At 35.9% G+C, this 27,326-nt stretch overlaps 1 protein-coding gene across 9 annotated transcripts in view; it reads right to left on the reverse strand.

Moving 5' to 3' along the window:
• The window catches only part of RALGAPA2 (Ral GTPase activating protein catalytic subunit alpha 2), a 386,278-nt gene that overhangs the window by 222,986 nt on the left and 135,966 nt on the right, over nt 1-27,326 (reverse strand). For all 9 annotated transcript variants that reach the window (XM_045833596.1, XM_045833597.1, XM_045833593.1 and 6 more), the window contains 6 exons: nt 25,418-25,529; nt 23,200-23,437; nt 19,753-19,917; nt 8,099-8,236; nt 6,507-6,604; nt 1,311-1,401 (listed from right to left, as the gene is read on the reverse strand). In XM_045833596.1, the coding sequence (XP_045689552.1) occupies nt 1,311-1,401; nt 6,507-6,604; nt 8,099-8,236; nt 19,753-19,917; nt 23,200-23,437; nt 25,418-25,529 (842 nt within the window). The remainder of the gene's footprint in view (nt 1-1,310; nt 1,402-6,506; nt 6,605-8,098; nt 8,237-19,752; nt 19,918-23,199; nt 23,438-25,417; nt 25,530-27,326) is intronic.

Here is a 27,326-nt window from a genome sequence, read left to right on the forward strand (position 1 = left end):
CAGGAATCATAAAGGGCAGAAGGACTCAAAACATGCTTTTGTGGGGCTCTTGCTCAGTGAAACAAAGCTTTTAAGTGCAGGACCTTAATAATTATTATAGCTCCACTATATGTCACACAAGTAGCATCGTTTTCAGAAGCTTTAACTTAGTTATACCATATACCCAAAGGATTGCATCATTTCCTTAAGCTTTGTACTGCAACTTATAAAACTATAAAATGGGGGTGGAAGAAAAGGGGGGAAATTGGTTCATCACAAATGCAAGTTTATTCTGCTGGCTAGAAGAGTCTAATAATGTTTTACATTTTGAGCCTGATGTCTAGACCTCAACTCAGGCTGAATCACCCAGGATCACTAGAGGATAAGGTATTCTGCAGCAAAACATCTGCAGTAGAAACTCTCTCCTTCATATACTAAAAAGTTATAATTTGTTAAAATACAATGATGCTTTCAAAAGCTATTAAGCCTTAGAGGGCTATTTTGTCTAACACAAAACAGACCTAGACAGTTTACTCTTCCAGGTCTCCTGTCTACTTCATAACAATTTTATGTGTTTCCCCTTTCTGTTGGCTCACTCTTTCAGCTGCTTTTTGTATCTGTAGTTGACAGTTCCCAGCCTTACTGCTTCTAATCTGATGTCCTCTTTCCATTTTCAAAGAACTGAAAGTTGTCCTAGTTACTAACCTGTTAAGTCCCTTACTTCACTGCCACAGAACTCTAAGACAAAAGGGACTGAAGGAGACTAAGAGAAGTTCTTCCATATCCCACCAAGAACACCCTGGACCTGAGTTGTTTACTACGTTGCTCTGAGAAGAAGGTGGCCCAGCACTTGCTCTTGAGAAAGCAGAGTTTTAAGACACATTAGGGCCACATTTTACTGCACATGATAAAATGTGTAAGGATTCCAATCAAATATTATTTTTTAAGTACTTATACTATTGACTTCAACGTACTTCTGAAGCATTTTGCTCCTAGCTGGTGGGGATACTCTAGGGAAGATCATTTTTCCTTCTTGGTTTGTCTGCTCACCTAGCTATTAGCCTTGGTTGTGCCTCTCTGAGGAAAGGCCTGGTGGTGGTGGTAGGGGGAAGGTGGTGGAGATAGGCCTCTAAGGTACAGGTAACTGACTGGGACTGTTTATTGTATGTGTGAACTAAATGTCTATCAATCCTAAGATTCCAGGAATAAAAATGTCCCATTTTGCAACCACATCTCTTTAGATGATAGCATTTAAATTAGAAAGTAAACAGAAAATGAAATACAACAACTCTGGATCTGGATTAAAACACACCACATTTCCTGGAACTTACTCTTCTGTCTTTCCCTACATTTTCCTTGCGTCTGCTGCAAATCATCTTTTAAATCCAGTTCAGCAGAGCTGCTGCTTCTTCGAACTAAGATCTTCAGACAAAAGAAATATTTTATTTGTTACAGGAAAGTTTTAATTTTACAAGACTGTAAAGTTTTCAGTCTACATTTCTAAGGAAAGAGAAATAAACAATAGTAGCAACAAAAAAACCTGAATGTTGTTTCTATTTAAAGGATGTGTTCACAAATTATAATTGAATTATAAATTACTCACGATCCAAAATTTATGGCTTCTACTTTGTCAACTGACATTCAATTAAACTGATTTACTGAAAAAAAATACAAAATTATATGAAAATACTTTATTTTAAAGTTCTCTTTGTTCCTCTGCTCAAACACACATATATAGTGAATGCAATTCTCCAGAAGGCCTAAGTTTCCCACAGATGGTAAGTCTGCTGGCAGGAAAGGGATAAACTCCACCAAGACTTTTCTAAAAGTCACTTAGTGCCTTACTTGTTAAATGTGCAACAGACTTTCCTGAGCACCATTCAGCATTAGACCCTGTATTAAATATAGAGCACCAAAATATTTGGAGGTAATCTGCATCCTATAAAATTTATGCATTGCTTGGAGAGACAAAACATACATATATTACACAAAATGATTACAAGGTACATAAGCAAAATAGGCAAATAAATTTTTCTACAAGGTATGCAGAATAAAGTGTTACCTTAATTGGCCACAGTAACAGGACAGCTGTTCAAGAAGGCAACAGACATGAAGTGGTAGAGAGAAGGCAGGAGGGGATTCAAGGCAGGAAGCACTGAGTGGTAATCAGCAAATTCTATGTGTAGGAAAAGAAGCTGATTATAGCAGCCATGCAGGGCAGGCAGGTGAAGAGAAAAAAGATAAGAAAATGCAGACCACCTTCTAAAAGAGGCAACTGCCAGTGGGCCTTCAACATCAGGTTTAGGAATTTCAACCCAACATTGACAAAATGAGCAATATGTTCCAGACAATAACTTATTGTGATTAAAAACATATCTAGATAGAAAAGTCTAGTAGTTATCTGCAGGATTAGTGTTAAGAAGAAATTGTTATGGAACTGTTATGGTGATTCAGAAATGAGCAGATAAGGCTTTTATTGGTAAAAAAGAGAGAGAAGAGGGGGAGAGAGAGAGGGAAAAGGCAAGTAAGAAAATGGAATTCTACGTAGAAGAAAGAAGGAGCTTATACCCTTTGCAACAGCATGGTGGAACTGGAGAGCATTGTCTTAAGTGAAATAAGCCAGGCAGTGAGGGACAAGTACCATATGATCTCACCTTTAACTGGAACATAATCAACAAAAGAAAAAAGCAAATGAAATAAGAAATTTTCAATAACCAGAGTCATTGAAAATAAGAACAATCTAACAATAGCCAGAGGGGAGGGGGGAGGGGACAGAGGGGGAAAGGTTGTCAGGAACTACTATAAAGGACACATGGAGGAAACCAAGGGGGAGGGTGGAAGCAAGGGAGGGAGGTGGGTTTGAAGGGGATGGGGGGAGAGGGGTGGGAAGAAAATACAGACAACTGTAATTGAACAATAATAATTAAAAAAGAAAAATGCTGAAGAATGGGAGACAAGAGATTATAATCAGCTGCATATGACAGTGGAATAAAATGAAATCACAAAAGGAAATGAACCTAGGGGACCATGTTAATGATGGTGACAAAGGAAGGAAGGAAAAAAGGATAATAAACAAAGGAACAGAGAAAGTTTCTGATATTTGAATTTTCACCTATGGGCTGAATATCCAAAGAGAATGTCCTGTAAGTAGGCAACAAAAATTCAGGATTGTGAGACAAGATAAATCCAGGAATGAAGATGTAAATTTAAGGTCCTCCAGTGTAGAGTCTATTAAGAAAACCTAGATTCAATGAACCAAGTAAAAGAACAAATATTAAATAAGCAAACAAATGAGAAGTAGGGACTAAGATATTATTAATTCAAAGACAGAATAATTATAAGCCATAAAAAGAAGGTGTACAATGGTATATTAAAAAATATTATACAGCCTTAAAGAAGGATGATAGCTCTAATGTGATAATGGAAATATACCCAGATATTTCCTTAGTTGAAAAGCAGAATGCAGGCTCTTCTGCTTCCGACTGAGAAATGATATGTCCACCAGCTACAGAACTAGATCCTACATAAAAAATTTGGGTTTTAATTTGGGATTCATAAGGAAGTGAAAGAAAATCCAAGTAATCCACAGCCCCTCTCCCAAAAGCAAGTAGAAACCTGGGTAGTGAAATGGGTCTATCTTAGGGGTAAATCTAGTATTACCACTGCCCGTGGCAAAAAAAACTAAAACTCTAGGATTATAGTAGTACTCCCTGGTTCCTGGAAGAAACAAATGCAAAGGCTGTCCTGGTGAAACTCCATCACTTCAGACATTCAAGTTTTCTTAGATTAATATTAGCCATCTTGGAACTAAATCGAAGACCACCAAACACCTAAGGAAATAAATCACCATGCACAAGAGTCTCAGAAACAACAAACATTAGACTTAAACCCCCCTCCCAAGGGTTTCAGATAATCAGATAAAGAATTTAGAAGTATAATAGATGAATAATTAAAAAAAATAAAAGATAAGAATTACAAAAATAAACAAGCAACATGAGATTATTAGAAATCACAGATACCAGGTATACTTGAATAGAATCAACCTGAACTTTCAAAAGCGAAAGGCATAATTGTTGAACTAAAAAACTCAATGGAAGTATTAAACAGCAGACTACATATAAGTAAAGAGAGAATTATTAAACTGAAAGACAGATTTGATGAATTACCTAGAATGTACCCAGAGGGATAAGGAAAATGGAAAATATGAAAGGGGCTTAAGAGACATGGAAGACAGAATAAGAAAGTCTAAACATACTTTTACCTAGAATCCCAGAAGAGCAGAAAGAACAAAAGAGACAATATGTGAAGAAATGATTACCAAGAATTTTCCAAAAACAATGGAAGATGGCATCTACAAATATTTGCCACAGAGCATATATCAAAAAGACAAATGTATAAACCAAAAGAAACTGCACCTAAATATACTATAGTGAAATTGAAGGACAAGGACAAAGAATGAGAAACAACAAAGAGGATGAATGGAAGACTTCTCAACAATGGAAGACTAGCAATAATGACAGACAAAAGGTAGTAGAAAAATAGTTTCCATTAGGAGAGGTTGGGAAAGGATAAAGAAGTGGGGAACTACACTAATTAAGATATTGTACTACTGTGCAGAGAAATAAAGTAACCAGAATCAAGGTAAGAAACACCAAAATAAAGCCTCACACATCTGGGAAACAGTATATATGAAAAAGAGAGGTGGTATTTCAGATCAATTAAAAAATAATAATAATTTAATAAATGGGACCTGGGACATGTAGCTATCTATGTGCAGGGTGGGACAGAGGACTGGATCCCTGCCTCACTCCCCAGATAAAAATCAATTCCAGATGGAGGAAAGACTTATATGTATAGAAAAAAACGAAAACACTTACAAATATAAGGTAAATATACTTATCCCTGTGGACTGGTATTTTAAAATTTCCATTAAACTGAGCCATAAAAAAATGTTTGATAACCAAGAATAGAAAAATTAAGAACATCTTTTCATCAAAAGACACCACGAAGAAAGTGTAAACACAAGATGTACTTTGGGAGAATAAATCTGCCAGAAACAACCAAAATAGGATCAGTACTCAGACTATATGAAGAATTAGTACAAATTAAAGAGAAAAAGACAAATCAATAGGACATGGTAAGGACATCATTAGGCATTTCACAGTTGAACACACACGATCAGTGAACATATGGAAAGATTTTAAACTTTTTTAGTAATTTGAAAAATAAAAAAATAAGATCCCATTTCACCTACATAAGTCATAAATTTTTTTAAATCTGGCAAAGCAAGTGCTGACACGAATGTGAATGAATGGTAACTTGTATGTTGCTGGCAGAAATATATAGTGCAACCACTTTGGAAAACACACATTCTCTTGTAAGGTAGAATATTCTACTCTATGACTCATGAATTCTATTCCTAAATAGCTACCACAGAGAAAACCTTAATCTTGTAGATATTAAAACACATACAAGAATGTATATAGCTGCATCTTTCATTAAAAAAATTCAAATGATCTAAATGTTCATCAACAAGAGAATGGAAATAGATTTATGATATATTCGCAGTAAAATAACATACAGCAGAGAAGAGTTAATGAACTACAGCTACATGGTGCAATGTGGATGAATCTTAGAAATACATAAATGACTGAATAAAACAATAACATCACTTTTATAATGTTTAAAAATAAGAAAAACTAAAGGATATATATTGTTTAACTATAGAGCAAAGCAAGGGCATGATAAACACACAGCCAAGAAAATGCTGCTCCTCTGAAGGGACAAGGAAGGAAGTTACGAGCCAAAGGAGTGCCACTGGAAATGTTCTAGTTTTTAAGCTGAGGCGTTAGTTTGTGTGTGTTTATGTGATTACTGAAACATACATACAGAACATACATATATAAGCTGTTATATGTCCTTTTAAAAAATAAAGACAAAAGAAATTTTACACTGGTTATCTTCCAGGCAAACTCTTTCTCTTTTTATTTTGTACCCTTTATGATGTTGGGGTTTTCTATGATATATACCACATTTTAAAAAAATGAATAAACAGGAGTTATCTGCATAAATGAAATATAGGCTACTTTTAAATTCTCTTCTTTATACTTTATAGTTGTTTTAAAAATGCTATTTTACACATTAAAAAAAAAGAAACTGTAACAGATCTTTGCAAAAACTGACTTACCTAGCAACTCATGTTAGATGGAGGCTACTACCTAAAATGATGTCAGGAACAAGGGATCTGAATGTATTTTTGAAAGGCAAAAATACCTGATTAAAAAATAGAGAGTGCCAAATACACACCAGGTGGTGGATTCCATTTCATGTTAATTTTTCTATTTTTTGTAATGTGACTATAATTTTTACATAGAAAGCAAGCAAGACTTTAAAAGACTTCAAGGTTACATGGGCTTATGAACCATCTAAATGGAAAACTATTATTGCCATTAATAAATGTATTATTGTGTCAGTAATTTATATGTTTATGTTTAATGACAAATTAATTTGGTTTGAAAATATCTTACTGTTATTCCTTCATATTCTTTCTTCACATATCCTTTATTCTCCTGGATAGGCTTAGGCTCTGAAGAACTCAAATTCTGTGTGTTTTCTACCTTTTGACCTAAATAGAGATTTGGTGGAAAAACAAAATCAAAAGGAGGAATACGTCAGGTAGTAAAACTGAAAAAGTATTTTTATATATAGGTAATTATTAAATGTAGAAATTCTAAGATAGATAAAACAGGTAGTCAGAGGTCTGGCAAACTGGTAGTCTATGGGTTAAGTCCACACTATAAACCTTTGGCCCACAGTGACCTTTTAAAAGGACTGAATGCCACTTCTTTTTCAGCACATTATGTTAGCACAAGAGAAGGCAGGAACACTGTCCTGGAGGTTGTAAAGAAAAGGTCTCAGAAAAAAGCTGCCTGAGTTAGCCAGGTGAGCTGACAGGAAGAAGAAATCAGTAAGGTGGCTCAGAATCTCTTAAGATTAAAGACTGCTGAGAAAAAGAATATCCAGAATCAGTTATTAAAAAGGGAATATCATCACAAAGCCTACAAACATAAAGACCATAAGATGATTTTGTGAAAATCTGGGACCAATAAATTTGAAAAAAAAATACATGAATTGAACAAATCCCTAGAAAAAGAAAATTATCAAAATTAAAACAGGGAAGGAAAATCTGAATAGTCTTATCATGATTTAAAACTTGAATGGTATTTAAAAACCTTCCCACAGAAAACTCCTGGCAAATGGTGGGTTCTACCCAAATATATAAGGGGAAAATATCACAACAATCTTACACAAAAACTTTCAGAGAACAGAAAATCTTCAGATAATATAGTTCTCAAATTATTATTATTGCATTTTTTTATTTCAAGAAAATTCTAAGAAGCAATACTTCCCTACTCATTTGATGAGGTTAGCATGACTGTGACATTAAGAATTTTGAGATAACTTATAAATAAATAAGGTTTATTTCTTTCTTTATGTAATTCATAAAAGTAAACTGAATGGTAAGTATGTTCATTAACACTAGACATGATTTACATATGTTCTTTCATTCTATGTGTACAATGGTCCAACCATCTGCCTCTGCTTTCTACACGATGTTGCTGCTGAAAGTTGGAGAAACCATGTAAAATAATGCTATTAAGACTTATTTTCAATGTCAATAGAGTCTACAAGCTGCCAATAAAATTTTTCAAAAGTCTGGGCAGCTTTCCATTTTGTCAACTTTCGTGGCTCTCTTCATGGCCCTTTCCCACATCCACTTAATCCTGCCCTGCCTTCTACCTAACTTGCTCCTCTCCCTGACCTTGTGGTGTAACCTTCTCTGCTTCATGCCTGTTCCAGCCACTCAGGACATCTTTCTAGTTCCCAAACATGCCACACTGGAAAAACACTGGACATATGTAAGTGCAATTTATGTAACTATATTAAAATAAATAGTGAAAATATTATATTCCCAGAAATTATACCCTTACATTCCAAAACTAAGAAGTAAATTCCCTTGAAATAAGTAGAACAAATGCAGAAAGCAATAAGTCATACAAGCTTCTTCTTAGCCAGAGTCAACATTTCTGCATTAATAACCGAAGAACCTTCTCCATACCCTGAGCTGACCCTGAGCACAGTGGCTCAGTGACATCGGGTGTACTGCTGCTCCGAATGATCTGCTGCTGCTGCTCTGCCACCAGGTGACCAGATTCAACTGCAGGTGCATTTTCTGACTGCTGACATTCTTCCACTTCTGTGGGCATTAACACAAAACATGTAGAGATGTATTTCAAAATTTTTAAAAATAATTTCACCACTTAAAACAACTGATTCTAAAAATGTAGTTTTAGGTATAGTTTTTCCCCCACAAAAATTGTGCAGGAAGATAATCTGCATTTACATTAGAAAGTTTCCTACACTTGTTAACACTAATATACTATTTACTTTAAAGTTCTAAAAAGCATTTTGTTTTGTAATCTAAATGAAGAGAAGGATAGAAAAAACCACAGAAATGGTTGAGTATTAAAAAAGTTATTTGGAATTCAGGGACAGGCATGCCCAGGAAAGGGAGACCCAGAAGATACAAGGAATAGGTCATTTACATTTGAAGGGCACAGAAATCAGTGCACACGCACATACACACACACTCTTAAAAGAAGATAAAAGGAAACATGGGGATTTCAACTCTGTTCCTTTTAATGAATAAATGTACAACTTTCCAAAATAAAAAATTATAATTTTAATCACTTATACCACCAAATGCAATGTTGAAGTAATCAATGAAGTATAAAAATGATTCACAGGTCTTTTCAGAAAAGCAATACATATATTGACCAACAAAACAAAACAAAACACCCAAAACCCCAGAAAAACACAGATGAGCACTAACCACTGGATAATCTTATCTAGCAGTATTACAAACTATATTGCCCTAGAGAATGAGTGCCCTTCTAGTTCATTTCCAAACTCTATGGTTCATTTTAATCTACAAACACAACGCAAGGCACTCGAAGATCACAGTACCTTCTCTCTCTAGAACTATAATTTTGGCTTGGCCTTATTTTTTGCCTAGGTTATTATAATATTCTCCTAACTGGTCACAGTCTCCCTTTTGTTGCCACTCTCATATGGTCCTCTATGTGGTCCTAAAGAGGTCCCTTTAAAACTAAGATGTGACTGTACCACTCCTCTCCTGTCAAGGCCCTCCATCACTGTATAGTCAGGCCCATGCTCCTCACAGTGGATCCAGGGCTCTCCTTGATCTCACCCCACAGACTAGACCTTGCACAAAGAGCTCTTATTTACTTTAGTTTCCAGGAACCCTAGTCTACTTAGTACGTGCTGCTCTCTCCCTCCTGCTGCTTACTTCTCCTTGCTAACTTGGCACCTCTGTTCCCTCCTCCTTCTCTCCCATACTGCTTGGGAATAGCCCCTACAGAACTCACCACATGGTCTTGCATGTGAACCTCACTATTACATCCTTGACTAGATTCCATACTCACTTCCATAGTCATGAAACTTTACATCCATGTAACTATAACGTCATATTTTCTGAAAGCTTAATTAGTAAAGTTTTACTTCTAAAGAAGCAATGGATCAAAACTTACCCTGTATCATCTTACCTGGTAGTATCACCAAATTCCTTACCTGAAATAAGACTCACTGTCAATGTGCCACCCCCTCTGTATAATCCTTTAATCTGAGTCACTAACCCATGTTCTGGTTCACCCTAATCAATAAGTTCTATGTAGGAAAATTCTAAATATGAGAGAAAGGATTTCAACAGATTGCTTCCTTATTTACACTTTCCAAATAAAAATCCCATTTAAAATACACCGATATAAGTTGCAAGATCCTTTACTTATAATTCAGAGTACTGGGCCACAGTCTAAGTTCAGACACTGACAGGAAGCTGAACTGAGGGTATAATCAAAGGAAAGCCAAGTACAAGAGCACACAAACTCATTAAAGCCTTGTCGTTCCAGGATGTCTTTGCTCTTTTCTTGAATAGCTGTTCATTTTCCTATAGAGAAACACAAGATCTGCGTACATATTTGTGATCTATCCACACATCCCCAAGTATGGACTTTTCACAGGTTGACTTCCAGGCTCTACGCAATAGAAGCCAGATCAGCCCCCTCCAGCTCTCCTCTTGCACTGTTTTTTGTAATTAGGCAAGACTTTGAAATCTTCTGGAAAGAGTTTTAGTTCTTAATGAACCTACTTGTTCATCCAGTATCAGTAGAGGGAGTCCAAGAGCTTAGTAGTGCTCTAAAAAATAAGTGGTGCCATTTTTTATGAGTAATGAGAAGAGTGGGTGTTAGTCACTTAAATTTCATGCTAATAGTTTCTGGGCTATGAGCAGACAAGTAAGAGCTCGGCCAACACTGGCAGCATCTTTATAAAGATAAAGAACATCGTCACCTGGTGGGATGAGATACAGCCGCAGCACCATGGTTTCCAAATTACAATGTCTCTACTGGTCCACACACAACAGACATATGAAGAGCCTGCCATCACCAGCTGGTCTGCCTACCCAACAGGTTGGCCTGATGCAACTTTAAGACTCTATTTTTGTAAAACTGTTGGTAGGGAATTCTCAGGTGGAGAAAGTCCAAGCTTGTGGAAATCACCAGAAGTGATGCGAGTGGGAGCATCCATGATAAGGACAGGAAGGGAAGAATAATAATGTCAAAAGTGCTGTGAGGGCTCTTGTGCTACTGATACCTAAGCTATTCCTGCAGTTGACTGTTAAGTGATACTGTGTGCAAAAAAAGAATTTTAAATTCTACCTATCCCACAACTTAAACCCAATTACATGTATAAGTATACACTTCTTGGCCTTTTCTCACACTTTGTACTAAGTATATAATCAATATATGTTTTGTATAAATGAATACATGAATACCAAAAACATTTTCTTGATGCAGCTCCTTAACACAAAAAAAGAAAAAAAAAGTTCTTGAGCTCCCTCTGCTGGCCGTTTATTTGTGAAGAGCAAGTAACATTAAAGCTGCTTCCATTGTACAGTATCAGTTGTAGCAGTTACTCTTTCATAATATATTTAAAAACATTTTAATACTGATATTCAAATATCAACATAAAGAATTAATTGATATTAAAATAGAAAAAAATTAAGATATATAAAAATTACATTATAAATCCTGGAAGTTCTAATGCATTCTCTATTTAGAATATCACACAATATCAATTGGAATCACTTCAAAGAGCTCAATTCTATCTCAGATTCACATCATTCACATTCTCCCAAGCATAGCTAACCAAATAACCCAAATTTTTAACGTGCTAACTTTCTAGCTTCTTGACAAGCCACACAAAACCATTACTAAACCATTGCTTTCTAAAGCTCCATTCAAAACACTAGTAAACTGATCAAATAAGGATGACTTAATTTCATTTTTCCCACTGAGAGAAGAATCAGCATAATTAAATTAAGTATGTAAGCTCTTCAGAACCTTCTATTTATTCCAGATATCTGACTTCTTTTCAAAGTAATTTCACTCATTCTTTTACCTTAATATATGGTGTGAGACTCATTCTTCAATTACCAAAATTCAGGATTCTACCTAGGCCTCATACAAGGTTGCATAAGCAAAGTAAGTAATTTCCCATCTTTTAAAGCACTGTGCATGATACTAACCTACCCCTGTAAAAACACAAGATGTGTAAAACAACTCAGCATCTTGATGTTTATTACAAAGTCCAAAGATGAATCAGCCTGGACCTTAACAGCAAGCACTTCCTGACAATCAAGAAGTGCTACCCGGAAGCCAGAGAACCTGTTGCAAAAGCAGCTAAGTGAGGCTTTCAATCAGGTCCCATTAAGTCTCTTTTAAAATGAAGAAAGATCACAGATTCTCTAATTACTACTACTACAATGTTCCTAAAAGAAAAATAGTATCTATCATGTTCAGGGCCTGTAAGCACTAAAAATCAGTGTTTTCAACTGGTATGCTGTGGCAGGCACATTAGTATGCCTCAAGAATTTTTAAAACACGCAATACCTATTTAGTCAGAGACACTGACCTCTTTTCCCTTAGATTGTCAAATAAAAAAATGACAACAGCAAACACAACAACAATTGTATGGTGTGAACGAATTAAAATTATACCTATTTTTTGTCACATTGACAAAAACTGTATTTTTTGGTGTGCCAAAGAATTTTAGTGAATAGTTTATGTGAGCCATGAAATGAAAAAGGCTGAAAATTGCTGTTATAGACTGATAAATGTCCCAACATAAAAGCAGTTAAAATTGCAAGACAACTAGAAAGAATTGTTCCCACAAAGGAGAAAAAGGGAAATCACTGAAACTGCCAGTTCTACTTCCTGTAAGTTTCTGTATGTAGCTATTCATGTTAATGGGTTACAGGTGGTTGTGACCTTCCCAAAATTCTGCTCTGGCCAAATAAAAAGTCAGAAAGGGATCAGAATGAGAAATAATAGTGGTTGAAGGTAAGGAACTTTCTATTGTTTATATTATTAACACAATTTGGTGGATCAAAGAATCATAAAGATTAGAAATAAAAATAAGAAATGCTAATTTAAACAAAAAAATTAGCAATCATTTTTATAGTAAAATACCAGTGATCAGAAAGTCAACATTAAATGGGCCTGCACATTATGGTTAGATGAATCTACATTATCTAGATATTTAGCAACAGGTTAGCAAGATATGTAAATACACTAGGATTTAAATTAGAGAACAAGCTTAAGGCTCTACTAAGCCAACCAGTGAAGAATGTACAAACTAAGACTGTGGACTGGTAATGCAATGCTCTTGGCCCAGTCTCTTGATAGAACAGCCACAAAGACAATGGCATCACCTTAATATTAAAGAATAAATGGCATCAGACTAAGGAGGAGCTCACTATTGTAGTTAGATAAAAGAAAAGGAACAAACAGATAATTTACTACTTTACAAATAGATAATTTACTCACTTGACTACAAAGTCTCTTTACCCTTTAAGTCAAAAAAAAACAAGGATAAGATCTTATGCCAAAGACAGGAAAACACAGACCCAGCACAGCCTGCTTTGTTTCACCCTAAATAAGGGTCTCTCAGTCTCAGCACTACTGATATTTTGGGTCAGGTATTTCTTTGTGGTGGGGGCTGTCCTGTGCATTTCAGGTTATTTAGCAACATCCCTGGCTTCCACCAACTGGATATCAGTGGCACTGCTCCAGTTGTGGCCATCAAAAATGTCTCTAGACATTGTCAAATGTTCTCTGGGAAGCAAAATCATTCCCAGTTGACAACCATGGCTCTAAATCATACTCAACTTCTGTTGGAACAGTGTAGGTATATATAGGAATCGAGAGAAAATCTGAGTAAACTATAAGGTCGAATGAGAAAAAAGTCTCCCAAATGAGATTACTAACAAGAAGAGATTTCTTCTCAGACAATATCCCAGACAAACTGATAAAAATTTATATAATATGGGAGGAACAATGGACTGTGAAAAAAGAAAATTTTAAACCATGAAAAAACCTTTTGGGTCTATTATCAGCCAAATAGAAAACTAAACTATTTAAAATAGTTTATTAATTAGCTCTAGATAATAGTTATTTTTTTGAAAACCAAATTATCAAAGAATTAATGTACACCAGTTATTTGACTGATACCCATCACCCCATATACCACTCTTAATGTTTTTCACCTTCGGTATTTACTAGAGAAAAAGACTCTTCTAAGGATCATATAGTCCTTATTCTCTCTCAATAAAACTATCTTATGCTCTCATATTCTATAAATTAAATAATATGATATTTTACATACTCATCAGGGGAACTCAGCTTTAATTTTGCTTTGCTAAGCCATCCTATGACATCATTTAGTGGCACAGAAAGCCACAATTAGGTTATCTCCAATATTAAATAAATACTAATAATGCCCTCTTTCTAAAAGTAAAAAAGAATATGAAAATATTTCCCTCTTTAGAAGATTCAGTTCATCTTAGGATCACTTAAAAAAACAAATAGACTGAGACCTAATTATTCACTGTAGTGCAAAGTAAATCCTTCTGTTGGAGTATCTATGCCCAAAATCACTTTTGATGCTATAATGTCTTAAAGGTTTATTGCTACAATGTCTTAATAAACCATTAAGACATTATATTGTCTATAAACCACATGTAGCTAAAGTCTATTTTAATTGGCTGAAGCTTAGGAACAATTTTTCTTTATTTGAAAAATTAGAACTTTTTAGCAGAGATTTTAGTTACTCAAATCTCAATAAGCAGTATGTATCTGCATAAACTGATCCTTACTTTATATGTGACTATTATTTATTAACTCCAAAGAAGTCTTGCCAGCATACTTTTTCTAGTTTATTCATTTTAGAGGAGGAACAGCAAGCATTCTAACATTGAAATGCTCAAATCTTTTGTAAAATTTTATGAAAATTCCCTTCCATTTTCAAGGCAGTGGATAGAAGGTACACTGAGGCAGGCGTAACTATTTCTCTCTGTTATAAATTATGGGCCAAAAAAAATCCTCTTATCCTTCTTAACTGCAAAGACCAGTGTTGCTACAGAATTTTTTCTTGACTATTAATTGCTACTAAACGTCTACCTACATAATAATGATTATTAATATTCATTGGGAAACAACAGAAAGTACAATGCCCAGGTACACATGCGTGATATGAGGATATTAACAAAGAAAGCAAGATCCAGAGGCAAGTAGAAGATGCCCAGGAACACTGACAGACATATGAGAAAGCATTACAGTACCTGGTAGCCTGTGAGAGCAAGAGGAGTAAGAGAGACCAGGTAAGAGAGTGCTCACGTTGTGAAGGAGGAGCGGGATGCTTTTAGTGGCAGGCAAAGCCTCAGAAAGTTGGACACAGTTGCTGATAGACTGGCTTCTCTTAGCTTCCAGGAAAGATAAAGTAATAATTATGTCAGAAGAACATCAGGATCTCTCACTTTTATTATTATTATTATTATTATTATTATTATTATTATCATCACTATTCTGGGTTCTCTTTAAATACAGCATGGGGCAACAGTAGGTTTACAGTTGTGAGTATATGCAACAGAGTTTATTCTTGTATTTCTATTAATGACTGTATTATTTACCATACCAACAACTAACTGTAAACCTACTGTTGCCCCACCCATTATTTAAAAGAGGTCATTTTAAACTTTCAAGGCAGTCAGTACAAAGCACATACAGTCAACTTTCAGTCATTCTGATGATATGGGAGACTAAACAATTCACAAACAATCTTACTTTATTTTTTAGAAAGATAGAGGAAAGGGGAAGGAGAAACGGAAAGAAGGAGGGAGTAGGGGGTGAGAGAAAAACATCTATTTGCTATTCCACTTATTTATGCATTCATTGGTTGATTCTTGCATGTGCCCTGGCAGGGGATTGAACCCACAACCTTGGCATATTGGGACAATGCTCTAACCACCTGAGTTACCTAGCCAGAGCTCACTCAATTTTATTTTAGAATGCTTTATATGTTTAGTCTTTCCTTGTTTTCTGTTGTGTCTCAGATTCACATTTGGGTTGTTTATTTTGGCAAGCATGATAATCTATTTTCCCTTCCTATAAGACACACAAAAAAAACCATAGTGAGGGAAAGAAAATCTAGCCTAAGATTAAAAGTGTTCTATAAATAATACATAATTCAAAAATTGGTTTACTGAGAGCTGACTATATTCAAAAGAAAATCATTTAGTAAATTAAACATCCGAAAAGCTTAAGCACATATAAAAGTCAAACTAAAAATTAAGATACAATAAATGGAAAGAAAATAAAAACTTCCATGAAACCCATCCTTTTTTACATTACATTTCATGCTTCTTAAATTCATAATTTCCTATTACAAACTTTATGGTGTTCTTAAGTTTTCAATATACTGCTATCCAAATGACCATTTGAGAAAATAAATGCAGGAAGAGAATATGCCTTACATATGAAAGTACCATCAGCAAAATCAGTTTATCCTTAAAACAAAATTATAAAGGTTTACCTGCTTTCTTGTTATCTTTACGCGATTTTAACGTTAATGAAATAGAACTATAAATGCTAGTGACACATCTGCAAAAAGTGAAACAAACTTTTTAGTTTCCTGTCTTTCCTTCCATCCCTTGGCTATCAGAATTTCCAATTCTAAAGGACTATCTGCAATGCAACTGCAGTATAACTCACAAATGTGTAAAATAATATTTAAGTGAAAACAACTTCTATGTAAACACCAAACTGACTGACTTGAAATTTCCTATAAGATTTGTTCATCTCTCAATGTTAGACACAGATTTGAGTGTTGTTTTAAAAAGTGTTCCTTTTACAAATCAAATGATTGTGCATTTTCCCAACACGGATCACTAGATACTTCAGAGATAATAAAATGCAGAATAATTATTTTGTGTGAAAATTGATTTGCTTTAATCACTCATTTTACACATCTAAAATTTTAGTATCATTCACATCCAGGAACAAAGTTTTACTTTATAATTCTTTAACACTTTCCTTGCCAGTCCTTTTAACTTGCAAACTAAGTACATTCTCTGTTAAATTGCCATTTCCTTACTCAGCAATTCCTCATTTTATATTTCCCTCTTGCCACCATCACTGACATTTTCTCAAACTAAGAGTAGTCTGTGGGGTAAATCAACATATAATAGTCTTCAATTATTCTGAGACTGGAAAAAAAAGTCACTTTCAAATGAGTCTTCCATATTAGTATCTTAATGCTAAAAGTAGCAAAAACTAACTTCATAAACATGCTTGTTCTCTCATTAAAAGGTGTCCTCTATATAAATAAAAATCTACCATGAAAATAATCTGGACCTTTTTAAAAGACAAACAGGTGAATTATTATACAACGTACAAACAAAACTGAGTGAAACCACTAATATCTAGTTTATAGAGATTAATTTTATAAAATAGTATAATATAAAATCTTCAAAGACCATGCTTTCACAGGAAACAAACAAGATCTATAATTTTATAATTTTTAAAAATGTAACATAAAATAGGACATTCACACATATGTATCTATATATACATATATGCAAAATATATAAGATTATAGATATGTCCAACTCAATAGCTCACATCTTCATTACCTTTTACAGGTTATGGTTTCAAGTATTTTTAATTTAATTAATCCCACAAAGGCCAGGTTTATGGTTTTTAAGTGACATACTCTACAAATATGTTTATGATTTTGTAAAATTCTTATTTTTGCAATATCATGGCTTTTCAGACACTTGAGGACACCGATAAACAGATCCTCACTCGCCTATATGTGCTGAGGATTTTTTAAAACATGCTGTGGCCTATACAATATTATTGGTCTAATATATCTATTGAAAAACTAAGATGCAATCTCTTCTATGGCTGTGTTTTGGCCAAGTAGTGGCATATGAAACATGCAATGTCCAATAATTTGCTCCTCAAAAAAAGGTGAGAATAGAGTTTTTAAAACTGTTTTGAATGATCGCTTTTATTACTATAGTGATTCAAGGGTTGTGACTGACAACAGGAAGTCTGAGCAGCTCAGATATGACACCACTTTTGTCATAAACTTTTATTCTGATCCCATTCTTTTAAAGATCCAGTGATAAAAGAAAGGAGTTTTTAGGAGGTGGGACAAGAAAGGAAATCAGTGGATAAACCTCCCTACAAGTTGCCTGTTACCAGGAATAGGGAGTTTCCTCAGAGGAGAGGATGCTGCAGAAAGGAGTTAAATAAGAGGTGAATGTAAAGTGGGTGATAATCATCAACAAATGCTTCAGCCAAAAGCATGAGACAGTGTTATGGTATATTTCCATAAAACTCCAACAGGATTCTAAACCATCTATATTTATTTACTAAACACTGAGAAGTATGTCAAGTGTAAATAAATCTTTATTACTAGAGAATATTATAACTTTCTGCAGTAAACATGCTGATTAACAATTATAATTGCATGTATTATTGATGTGAAAAACTGCAGGAAAGTTGTTTTAAGTTACAGCCTCAGAGTCACTGGAGGGGTGGTGCTTCATTTGTTCTTAAATACTGGATATAAGCTTACTTTTTGAAGATTTCTCTTTTTGTTTTAAAGAGTAAAGTGTAGCAAAAGCAGTCTGTTAACTGGGGTTCTTGGTCAGGTTCTAGTTAATTCTTACTGGCTGTTAAGGATATCTATAGCCATGTAAAACTCAATTTTCAAAAGATACAAAAAATTTAAATGTCTGCATCCAGTCTTGAAAACTATTATTCTCCTTGTTGCTGGGACAAGTTGCCACACTCTTTCAAGATTCATATTTTTCAATAACGACATTAATGTAACTAGTTGTGTGACTACTAGTATAATGGGAGATGAAGAGTGAGAGGCCCCTCCCACAGGCCTGGTGGCTTGTGGGCTGTAAGGAGCAGCAGGGCAGGAATTGAGAGTTGTTTTTGCATATCCACAGGAGGCTAGCTAGGGAGATGGGCATGACTTTGACCCATGATGTAACTGGGAGGCAGCTCCCCAGCTACAGCCCTGCGCAAGAGCTTGGAGATGGTTGGCTCTATACCACAGGACCTCAACTGCCTGGACTAACTATGGCAGCCACAAAAGGCAGAGAATATGAAAGTGCTGGCAGGTGTATAGGATTGTGGGAGGAGTCGGAAATGGGGTTATGGAGGATGTTCCAGGCTGGGATTTAAACTAAAGACAGTCTGACACAAGGGATGAGACACAATGCAAGACAATGGGGGACAAAGCGAGACCATGCAGTAAGACAAGGGGTGAAAGGACTCTTGCTAGAAGGCCATCAGGAGGTGCCACATCATTGTGGGTTAAGAACTAGAGATCTCGGTGACACAGCTGATAGTACTGGGGACTGCAGGAGACCTGCCCAGCCATGCACAGATTACTGGGATGAACTGGGAGTCCAGCTGAGCTATAAACTTCTATTTTTCCTGAGATATGGTACATCTGACTGGCCTGGATCAGCAAGGGGAGGCAGGACTATGTGTGTTTGTGAGTGTGTTAAAGAGATTTTGAGATTTAATGGCAACATTCCACCATTATGCTAAACCTACATAACTTTTGAATAAATAATTGCTTTCCTTTTTAGCAAACTCTGGCATTGAGAATCACAATTCCTACCTGGCAGCAGGCAAGAAGAACCACAGCACAGAAAGATCCCAGGGCAGGGGGCCTGTTTTGGTACCAGTACCTGGGCCAAATGTGTCCGTTCTGTAACACTAAGACTCTTATTTCCTTAAGTTTCAAATAAAACATCTATTTTCTCGCTTGTACAAACATCTCAGTCAAAATTAACATCTCACTCAATATTAAAGCCTTACCACAATGAAGGATTTAAAATATGAAAAATTGAAAGTAACCATAATAAAAAGTTAAAAAGATAGACAAATTTCATTTAATGAAAGGTCTAGCTTTTAATTCCTGAGTAAAACTTTAAAACTTTTACAACATTTTATTCCCATAAATCCATTTTATTTTTTTATTTTTTTAATCTTCATGTAAAGATATGTTTATTGATTTTTAGAGAGAGAGGAAGGGAGAGAGAGAGAGCAAAACATCAACATGAGAAACACTGATGAGCTGCCTCTCCTATGTACCCCGACCAGGAATCAAACCCACAACCTAAGTATTCTGCCTTGACCACACACTGAACCCACAACCTTTTGGTGCATGGGACAATGCTCCAACCAACTGAGTCACTGGCCAGGGTCCCATAAATCCATTTTAGATAGCAATATACCTTTGGGATATATTTAAATAAATGTTTACCAGTTGCTTTTTGGCGAATGGTATTTCTTGCTTTCTCAACTCCTGGTGCCCCAGATGTGGTGGCACTCCTAAATCGCATTGGCTCAGTCACATCTGGGTGGCTCCTCCAGCTGAGAGAAAAGGATCTCCCCACAGTGGTTCCTTTCTGAGAATCTAGAATGCAACCTGATAAAGGATAAGACAAGAAAAAAAATCTAAAGGCTGAATTCATTATTATTCATTTTATAGCCTATGTTGCTCAGCAAATTTCATACCCACAATTACGTATAATTGGCAGCTTCTCTTGTTGCAAATTAAGTACCAATTCCCTATATTGTAATTTAGGAAGTCATTCATGTACAGGTAATCCAAACATTCCTACTGACAAAGTATTTTTCAAGCATCTCCAACAGTTTCATGAAAATTCCCGTATCTTTATAGTACTCACTCCAATACACACACAAGAACACATCAGTAAACCTCTCTCAATATAAGAACAATGTCAAATGAAGTTATACAACTGCTCCAAAAACTTTCATAAACCAGAAAATCAGACATCTGATTTTAGACTAGTATTTCATCCTGTAGGTGCCAACCTCTCCACAAATACCCAAAAGAAACTGATGCCTATAATCTCTAATTAGAGACAACCAAATGAGCAAGGAAAATGACAATCTACAAATAATAAAAAATCCTATTTTAGTAAAGCTCCAAAACAATAAAATATTACAGCTCTGCAATTCAGATTCTCTTCTTTCCTCTCATATTGCTCTGGTCATATATTTCAAATGTGTGGTCCAGAATACAAAAGAAATACAGAAGAAAAGAGAATGAGACACTAAGAGATTTCTGCACAGGTATAATGTGATTGTTGGCTGCCACCTGTGGCTTGTTTTCACACTCAGGTTCCTCTCAGAGTGTATTTTATTTCCCCAAGTCCAGTGATTAGAAGCCAAGTACTTCTATAATAAATATTTAAATATTTTTAGAATAAAGCAATATAATACATAAATCAGAAATATATTCCATACTCATTAATTAAATTTGTTCTGTATTGTTCCAAAAATAGTGTTTCTGAAGTTGTTTACCTTCCTAAGACACATCTATCTTTTCCTATGACTCTGTTCAAACAGTGAGACGAAAAAATATTGTGGGGGTTGAGGGGGAGGGTAGATTACAAGAATTTCAGGAGGTAGAGAATGTGCTGAGTTTGAGAAAATCCTGACCTCCTGTCTCAGTAACTCCCCTCATCCTGAAAGTCACTCATAGTCAGGTAGACTCTCTTCTGGGCTGAGAACTAAAGTTTTAGAGAGCCAAGTTTATTGTCTTAGGCCTGGGTTTACATAGAGGCCGTCAGAGATGCTACAGAGCACAAGACAGAGGCCAAGGGGCCCAGGCTCTTGGCTCCCTGACTCTACTTCAATCCCAAATCTCCAGTTTAATACAGTTTTTAGGAAGGGCTCTGTAGTTTCAAAGGGGGAGGAAAAAGGATATGCTGCTAAAATACGTTAGAAAATCATTAGTCTAAATCTAAACTAAACTGTCTCACTGGAATACTATGTGCTTAGACTACTTTGTTTTGGCTTCTTACTAACTTGCTTTTGTAAACTGATGCTTTGGCAAGCCACTCACAGACTGCGATGAAGATACTATAAGAATCAACCATATTAATAATTGTAACTCATTCACACCTACCAATATGCACATTCTCTTTTGTCCTCTCTTCCACACTTATGGCTTCATCATATGATTTACTTTGGTAGCAAGACTGAGCAAGCAGAGATTTAAAATGCACCCATTGCCCAGTCACCCCTGACAGCTAGCCAGCCCCTAGAAGTAGAGAGCTGCCTAGCTGACAATTCAGTCTAACTTAGTGATTTTCAACAGGTGTGCCATGGCATATCAGTGTGCCACAAGAATTTTCAAAACATGTAATGCGTGATTTAGTCAGAGGCACTTATCTCTTTTCCCTTAGACTGGCAAATAAAAAAACTGACAACAGCCAATGCATCAACAGCCATCCTATGTGAATGCCCTGTCTTGAACAATAAATATACTGGTCATATAAAAGAGTTGCATTTTATTAATCATGTTGCATAATAAGGTTGTATCTGGTTGCTTAGTTCTTGGTATCAGAAATCCTTATATATAAGTGTAGGCATCTGATTTTTAAAAAGTCACTTTGGAGCAAAAAGGTAGGTAATTATTATTGTAACTTTTTTTGTAAATCAATAAAAATTACAGCTTTTTGTCAGATCAGCAAAAAATGTGTTTTTTTATATGTTGCATAATTTTAGTAATTAGTTTATGTGGACCATGAGACGAAAACAGTTGAAAATCACTGGTCTAGTTGACTGTAAACAAAGGCATGAATCCAGCAGAAAAACTGCCCAGCTAAGTCTGACCCAAACTTCCAATGCATAAAATCATTACTAAGTAAATGGTTATTATTTATAGCCACAACGTTTTGGGGTGATTTGTCACACAGTAAAAGCTACCTTACAATTTATAATAAGGCTACTGATGAGCTTGCAGTGTACCACAAAAAGCAATGTACCCTTTATGAGTCTTTGAAGGAGAAAGCCGTATCACCTAAGCAAGTACTCTCTGATGCTCTGATGTAACCCTGTGAAAATCAGAGTCAAATCTGAGGCTGCCTTCCCACCTTATATGCTTAGAGCAAGCATATAAGGCTCTATGGCATGCAATTTGGCATTTTAACCGTACCTGTAGCTCCACCCCTTTCATTTTGCCCTGATGTTCTTATGAATTTTAAAGATTGTACTATATGTATTTCTGTGAGCTGCCTCAAATCTTTACATAATAAATTGGAGAACAAGTGAATTCTATGAACTGTGTCACAGCCTTCAAAACAGTAATGAAGACAGGGGGTGTCAAATTGTCATCCCCAAAGAAACCACCACTGATGTTTCCACCTTGATCTGATTCTAGGTATCAAACCAATTTCTACCCCAAAACACATCAAAGCCAAAATGACTCCCATCTGAAGTACTCTGAATGTTTACACCTTTCCTAGGGAGGCAACAGAATATGTCTTTCTAGTGTGGAATTTTGAGTTGGACTTGCTTTACCACTTCTTAGCTATGTGACCTTGAATGAGTTAATCACTGTAGACTCTATTCTTCAGTTTCTTTGTTTGTGATACAGGGATAGTCAACAGTATCTACCTCATAGGAAACAATGAGGGTAAAGAGAGAGGATATATACAAAGCAGTAGCCATTATTATTGTTTTTTACTACTATCCCCTTTGTCTTCCTTCTTCTTCCACAGCCTCTTCATAAATTTATCATCCTCATTAAGGGAATAGAATACCGTAAGACACAATCTAATGGCCCGACTGAAGATACTGCCTATCTATATGGCTAGTTCAGTTTATTATGAAGTTTCATAATACTCCTTTCCTGATGTCTTATACATCTGGAGTTACCCTGTCAGAATAGAAATACCTTTGCCTCGTTGTTTCTTTTCCTGCTGTTCACGTAATTTGTCCAGAGGTAGGTTTGTCATCTCAACTCCATAAACAGTTCTTGCAAGCACTGCTGTCAAGGAATCCATAATGTTGGTCCACTCATTTATGAGTTCCTCCCACTCCGTGAGGGAGGACAGCACACCAAGAAAGTCATCCCAGAGCTCTCGAGAAATGTACACACAGAGGTTTGCTCGGATCCAAGCCACAATGAGTGTCTAAAACCAACCAACCAAGTGAGAGAATTCATTATCTTCATTTGGAAAAAGTATAATTTTTAACAAAATATTTTAAGTCACTAATAAAATAAATTTTATAACAGTAAGTGCTTTTGGATTTTGTTTTTCTTGTAATTTCTCAAAATCCACTTGATCAACTATAATCAGGATTTTTGAGCTACTGTGAAGTTAGTTATCATTATGAACAAAGCTACTAGTCCAAAATTATGAACAAAGCTACTAATTCAAAATTGGTCCTGGTATAACTGAGGAGAAGACAAAGCTCTTTGTACAACAACTATTCTGTTTCCTGAAACAGCTCTTTCATTCTCTACAGTGGCTACTTTAGACATCATCTTCTATACATAAACCTCCAACCTCACCAACTCCTCCCTGATTTTTAGTAGATGAACTCACTGCAGACTTAAGAGAAAACATAATCCATCAAACAAGATGCCTCTGACCTCTGCCCTCCAGGCCATATGTCTGCCACCTGCAGTTTCTGCTTTTAACACATGTCCCCACCCTGCTCTGGGCCTCTTCCTCAGCCCTGTCTCTCCTTTATCTCCAATCCAGCCTACCTCCCCAGCTCTTCTCATCAGCATAAAATACTCCAATTATTTCACATCTTAAAAAAATAGTTCCCTTGAACAAAGATTATGAAGATTCCCCCTCTAGCTATAGCCCCATTTCTCCCCCTTTCAAAGCCAAGTTTCACACTTACTCCATCTGCACTTGTTCATCTCCCAGTCAACCTCTGGCTTTCTCCCTCCTAGGCCATCCCACCTTTTGCTTGGGTTTTGATCTCCATTCTCATGGCTCTGGTTATCATTTGTGTACTGTTGATTTCTGAATCTCCATGTTCATTCCAGACCTCTTTGCTGGTTTCCTGACCTATCTGTTAACTAGATAGCTCTACCTGCATGTTTAGCAGGCACCTGTAATACAGTATAATAGTAAAAAGAATTCAATTTCTTCTACTGAGATTTTTCCAAACCCTTGACCTGGTCTCCCCTGCTCTTCCAGTAGCCTTCAGTTTCTATAGTTCTCTGCACCTTCCCCCATCAGAGCACTTAATGCCCTTTTCCTTAGGAGTTTATTAACTTCTCTGTGTCCCTCCTCTAGTCTTATGATCTACAGCACTACAACTGGCAACATGGGCAACCCCACAAGACTACTATGCATATATTCTGGATATTTCCTTACCTCAAAATTGCCCAGTTCCTTACCTCTGCCAAAATATTCCACATCCTTTAAAATTCAAATCAAAATAATTACTACCCAATCAAGACAAATAGGCTCCCACTGTCATTCACTCCAAATGGGCCTCATTCTCCTAGAACATTCTCAACCACCCACCTACCTATTGTCCAAGTCACTGGTCCACTGGTCATTCCCCTCTTACCCAATATGCTTCTCTAGGCATCCAGATTAGTTTTCCTCCTAGCTCCCTGATCACTCTTTCTCAGCATTTCAGCTGGCTTTTCTCCCTCACCAATCATGGAAATGGCCCTCTTCCTTCTATGACATAAATTCTTTCCCTAGGTAATCCCATCTGGTAATGTGGCTTTAAACACAATTATTGTTCAACACACCAATGGCACTCACATTTTTATCTCTAGCCTAAACTGCTCCCTGACCTCATTCCCATTCCCATACTTCTGTTTATCCTTTACCTCTTCAAATCTATCTGGCTCTCCACCAAAGCCATCAGTTTTTGGTATTTTCCTAATTTCTATTAACTTCAAGCATATCAAAAGAGGAAGTAAATGGCAAAGAGGTAAGGCATAAAAGAAGCCTTGAACTAACTGTAAAGAATAGATTATAGTTTTATGACAAAACTAAAAAAATTCTAATTAAATTTCTAGAAGTTTAAAGTTAGTTTAATTTTTAGTCAAAATTCTCTGTGATTAAAACTACTTTGATGTAAAATCTGATTCATTTGGTGCACTTGCAGTGTTTTAATAAAAAAAGACTTACCCTGAACAGTAATCCTGCCAAACTCTGGGCAAACCAGTCCTTTATTTGTTTATCCTTTGGCTTCTGCAGGACAGCTTCCGTTATCCTGAGTAGTATTTGCAACATCTGTTCCCTGAGTCACCCAAAATAAAAGCTCATATTAATCACATCTCCAAAGCACTTTAATTTATAGGAACCAGAAATTCTCTTAAGAATTCAGCAACACTGATAAACATGTATTACTCAAAAATATTAAACATTGGAATGCCCATTACATAACAAATACTATATTTTATCAAAATAAGCTACCTTATGTTACAACAGTTCTAAAAATATCCCTCCTATGCCCACAATTATAGGCAGGATAAAACAGGTATCATCCTGGTCTAATTTTTCTCCCCTTGCAAGAAGGGAAACAAGACTGTTTCTCCACCTGTGCCTTTCTGAACTTATGCAACACTCTTTAATTTTCATATCCATTATTTTATTTAACCTCTAAGGTTTCATTATCTACCTTTGTGATAGAAAATAAAACTTAACTTTCTGGTCTTTGTTCTGCAGAGATATGCAGTCAGCATAATAGTATAACTGAACTCCACAGTCCTCTTAAGGTAGGAAGGTTTGGAAAGGCCACTATTGGCTACTTTGAGTAGCTTTGTTCCTGGAAGATCCTGACTCTGTACCACAAGGTACAACTGAGACAGTTGTAATCATAACATCTTAGTCATAGTGTACCTGGCAGAAAGGGGTTTTTGTGTAAAAGATCTTTGAAGAGTATAAAACACCAGACAGATAGTAACACTGCTAATTGTAATAGTAATATGGTCTTCCGAACAGCCAAAGGGCATTTTTCCTTCTCGTAGCTAACTTACATTCTTCATATGAGAGAGTCTGCTCACTTTTTCTTATCCCAAATTCTATCTGTGAATATATTATCTTTGGTATTTATATATAGGGCAGTCTATTTGTTCTCTAAGGGAAATCACCTCAGTTCCATTTTTAACTTCTCCTTTGAGATCTTACTAACCATTTGTTTATCTTTATAACTTTCTTTTTGGCCTTACTGCTTGTTAATGATAAGATCAAGAGCTGGACAAAGTCATGTAGTTCAAGTCAGATGAGATATCTAAATCATAGTTCCTTTATACTTTTCTCATATTTCTGCACATTAAGACAGTTATTTTCTCTTAACATGACGTTGAACCTCATTAAACTTCTATGACCTCTACAAATTTCCTACCCTATTTGCATCTGAGACCCCATTAGATTTTCATCCTGGGGTTTGTTAGTGTACATTCTCACTGCACTTTGTTCTATCTGTTTGCTTCTCCTATGCACTGTCTACAGATTTCAGAGCAGGGAATAAGAAGACCTATCAAGTCATGAGAGATATGGGCACATGTGCATAGAGTGAACAGTGACTGCAAAGAGGTAAGGAAAAAATGGAGCAGAGCAGGGGACAGCCTGTCACTCACCACATAGGGGGTCCCCAGACCCCTGTCATAGGTGGAAAGAAGGGCAGCCAGTGTCACCACTGCCCACTCACATTAAGTGATGCTTAAAACAATGAAAAAAAGACCCTTTTCACATGAATAGTTATATACCCATCCTGCAACCATGATGAGAACAAGAGATATAATAATTTTAAATAAGACCTCAGTCATGGGAACTACTATCAAAAAATGTAAACCTGATCTAAGCAATGACTGACAAAGACATACATGAATTAAATTTCTGAACCCATGAAAGCTTGAAAACCCATGAAATTCCCATAATCATCATCTGGAAGAATCTGAGAGTGAAAAATTGTCTATAGTTTGGAAAGATCTTTCCTAACAGGTTTGACTTTAGCTTGTTTCCTTCTATTTTGTGAAACACTGACTTTTGGTAAGTCTTCCTCAAAGGATCACTGTTCCAAAAATGTAACAAA

The sequence above is a fragment of the Phyllostomus hastatus genome, unplaced genomic scaffold (assembly GCF_019186645.2).
Source record: "Phyllostomus hastatus isolate PE091 unplaced genomic scaffold, TTU_PhHast_1.1 phas_contig_17, whole genome shotgun sequence".
Classification (NCBI taxonomy): domain Eukaryota; kingdom Metazoa; phylum Chordata; class Mammalia; order Chiroptera; family Phyllostomidae; genus Phyllostomus; species Phyllostomus hastatus.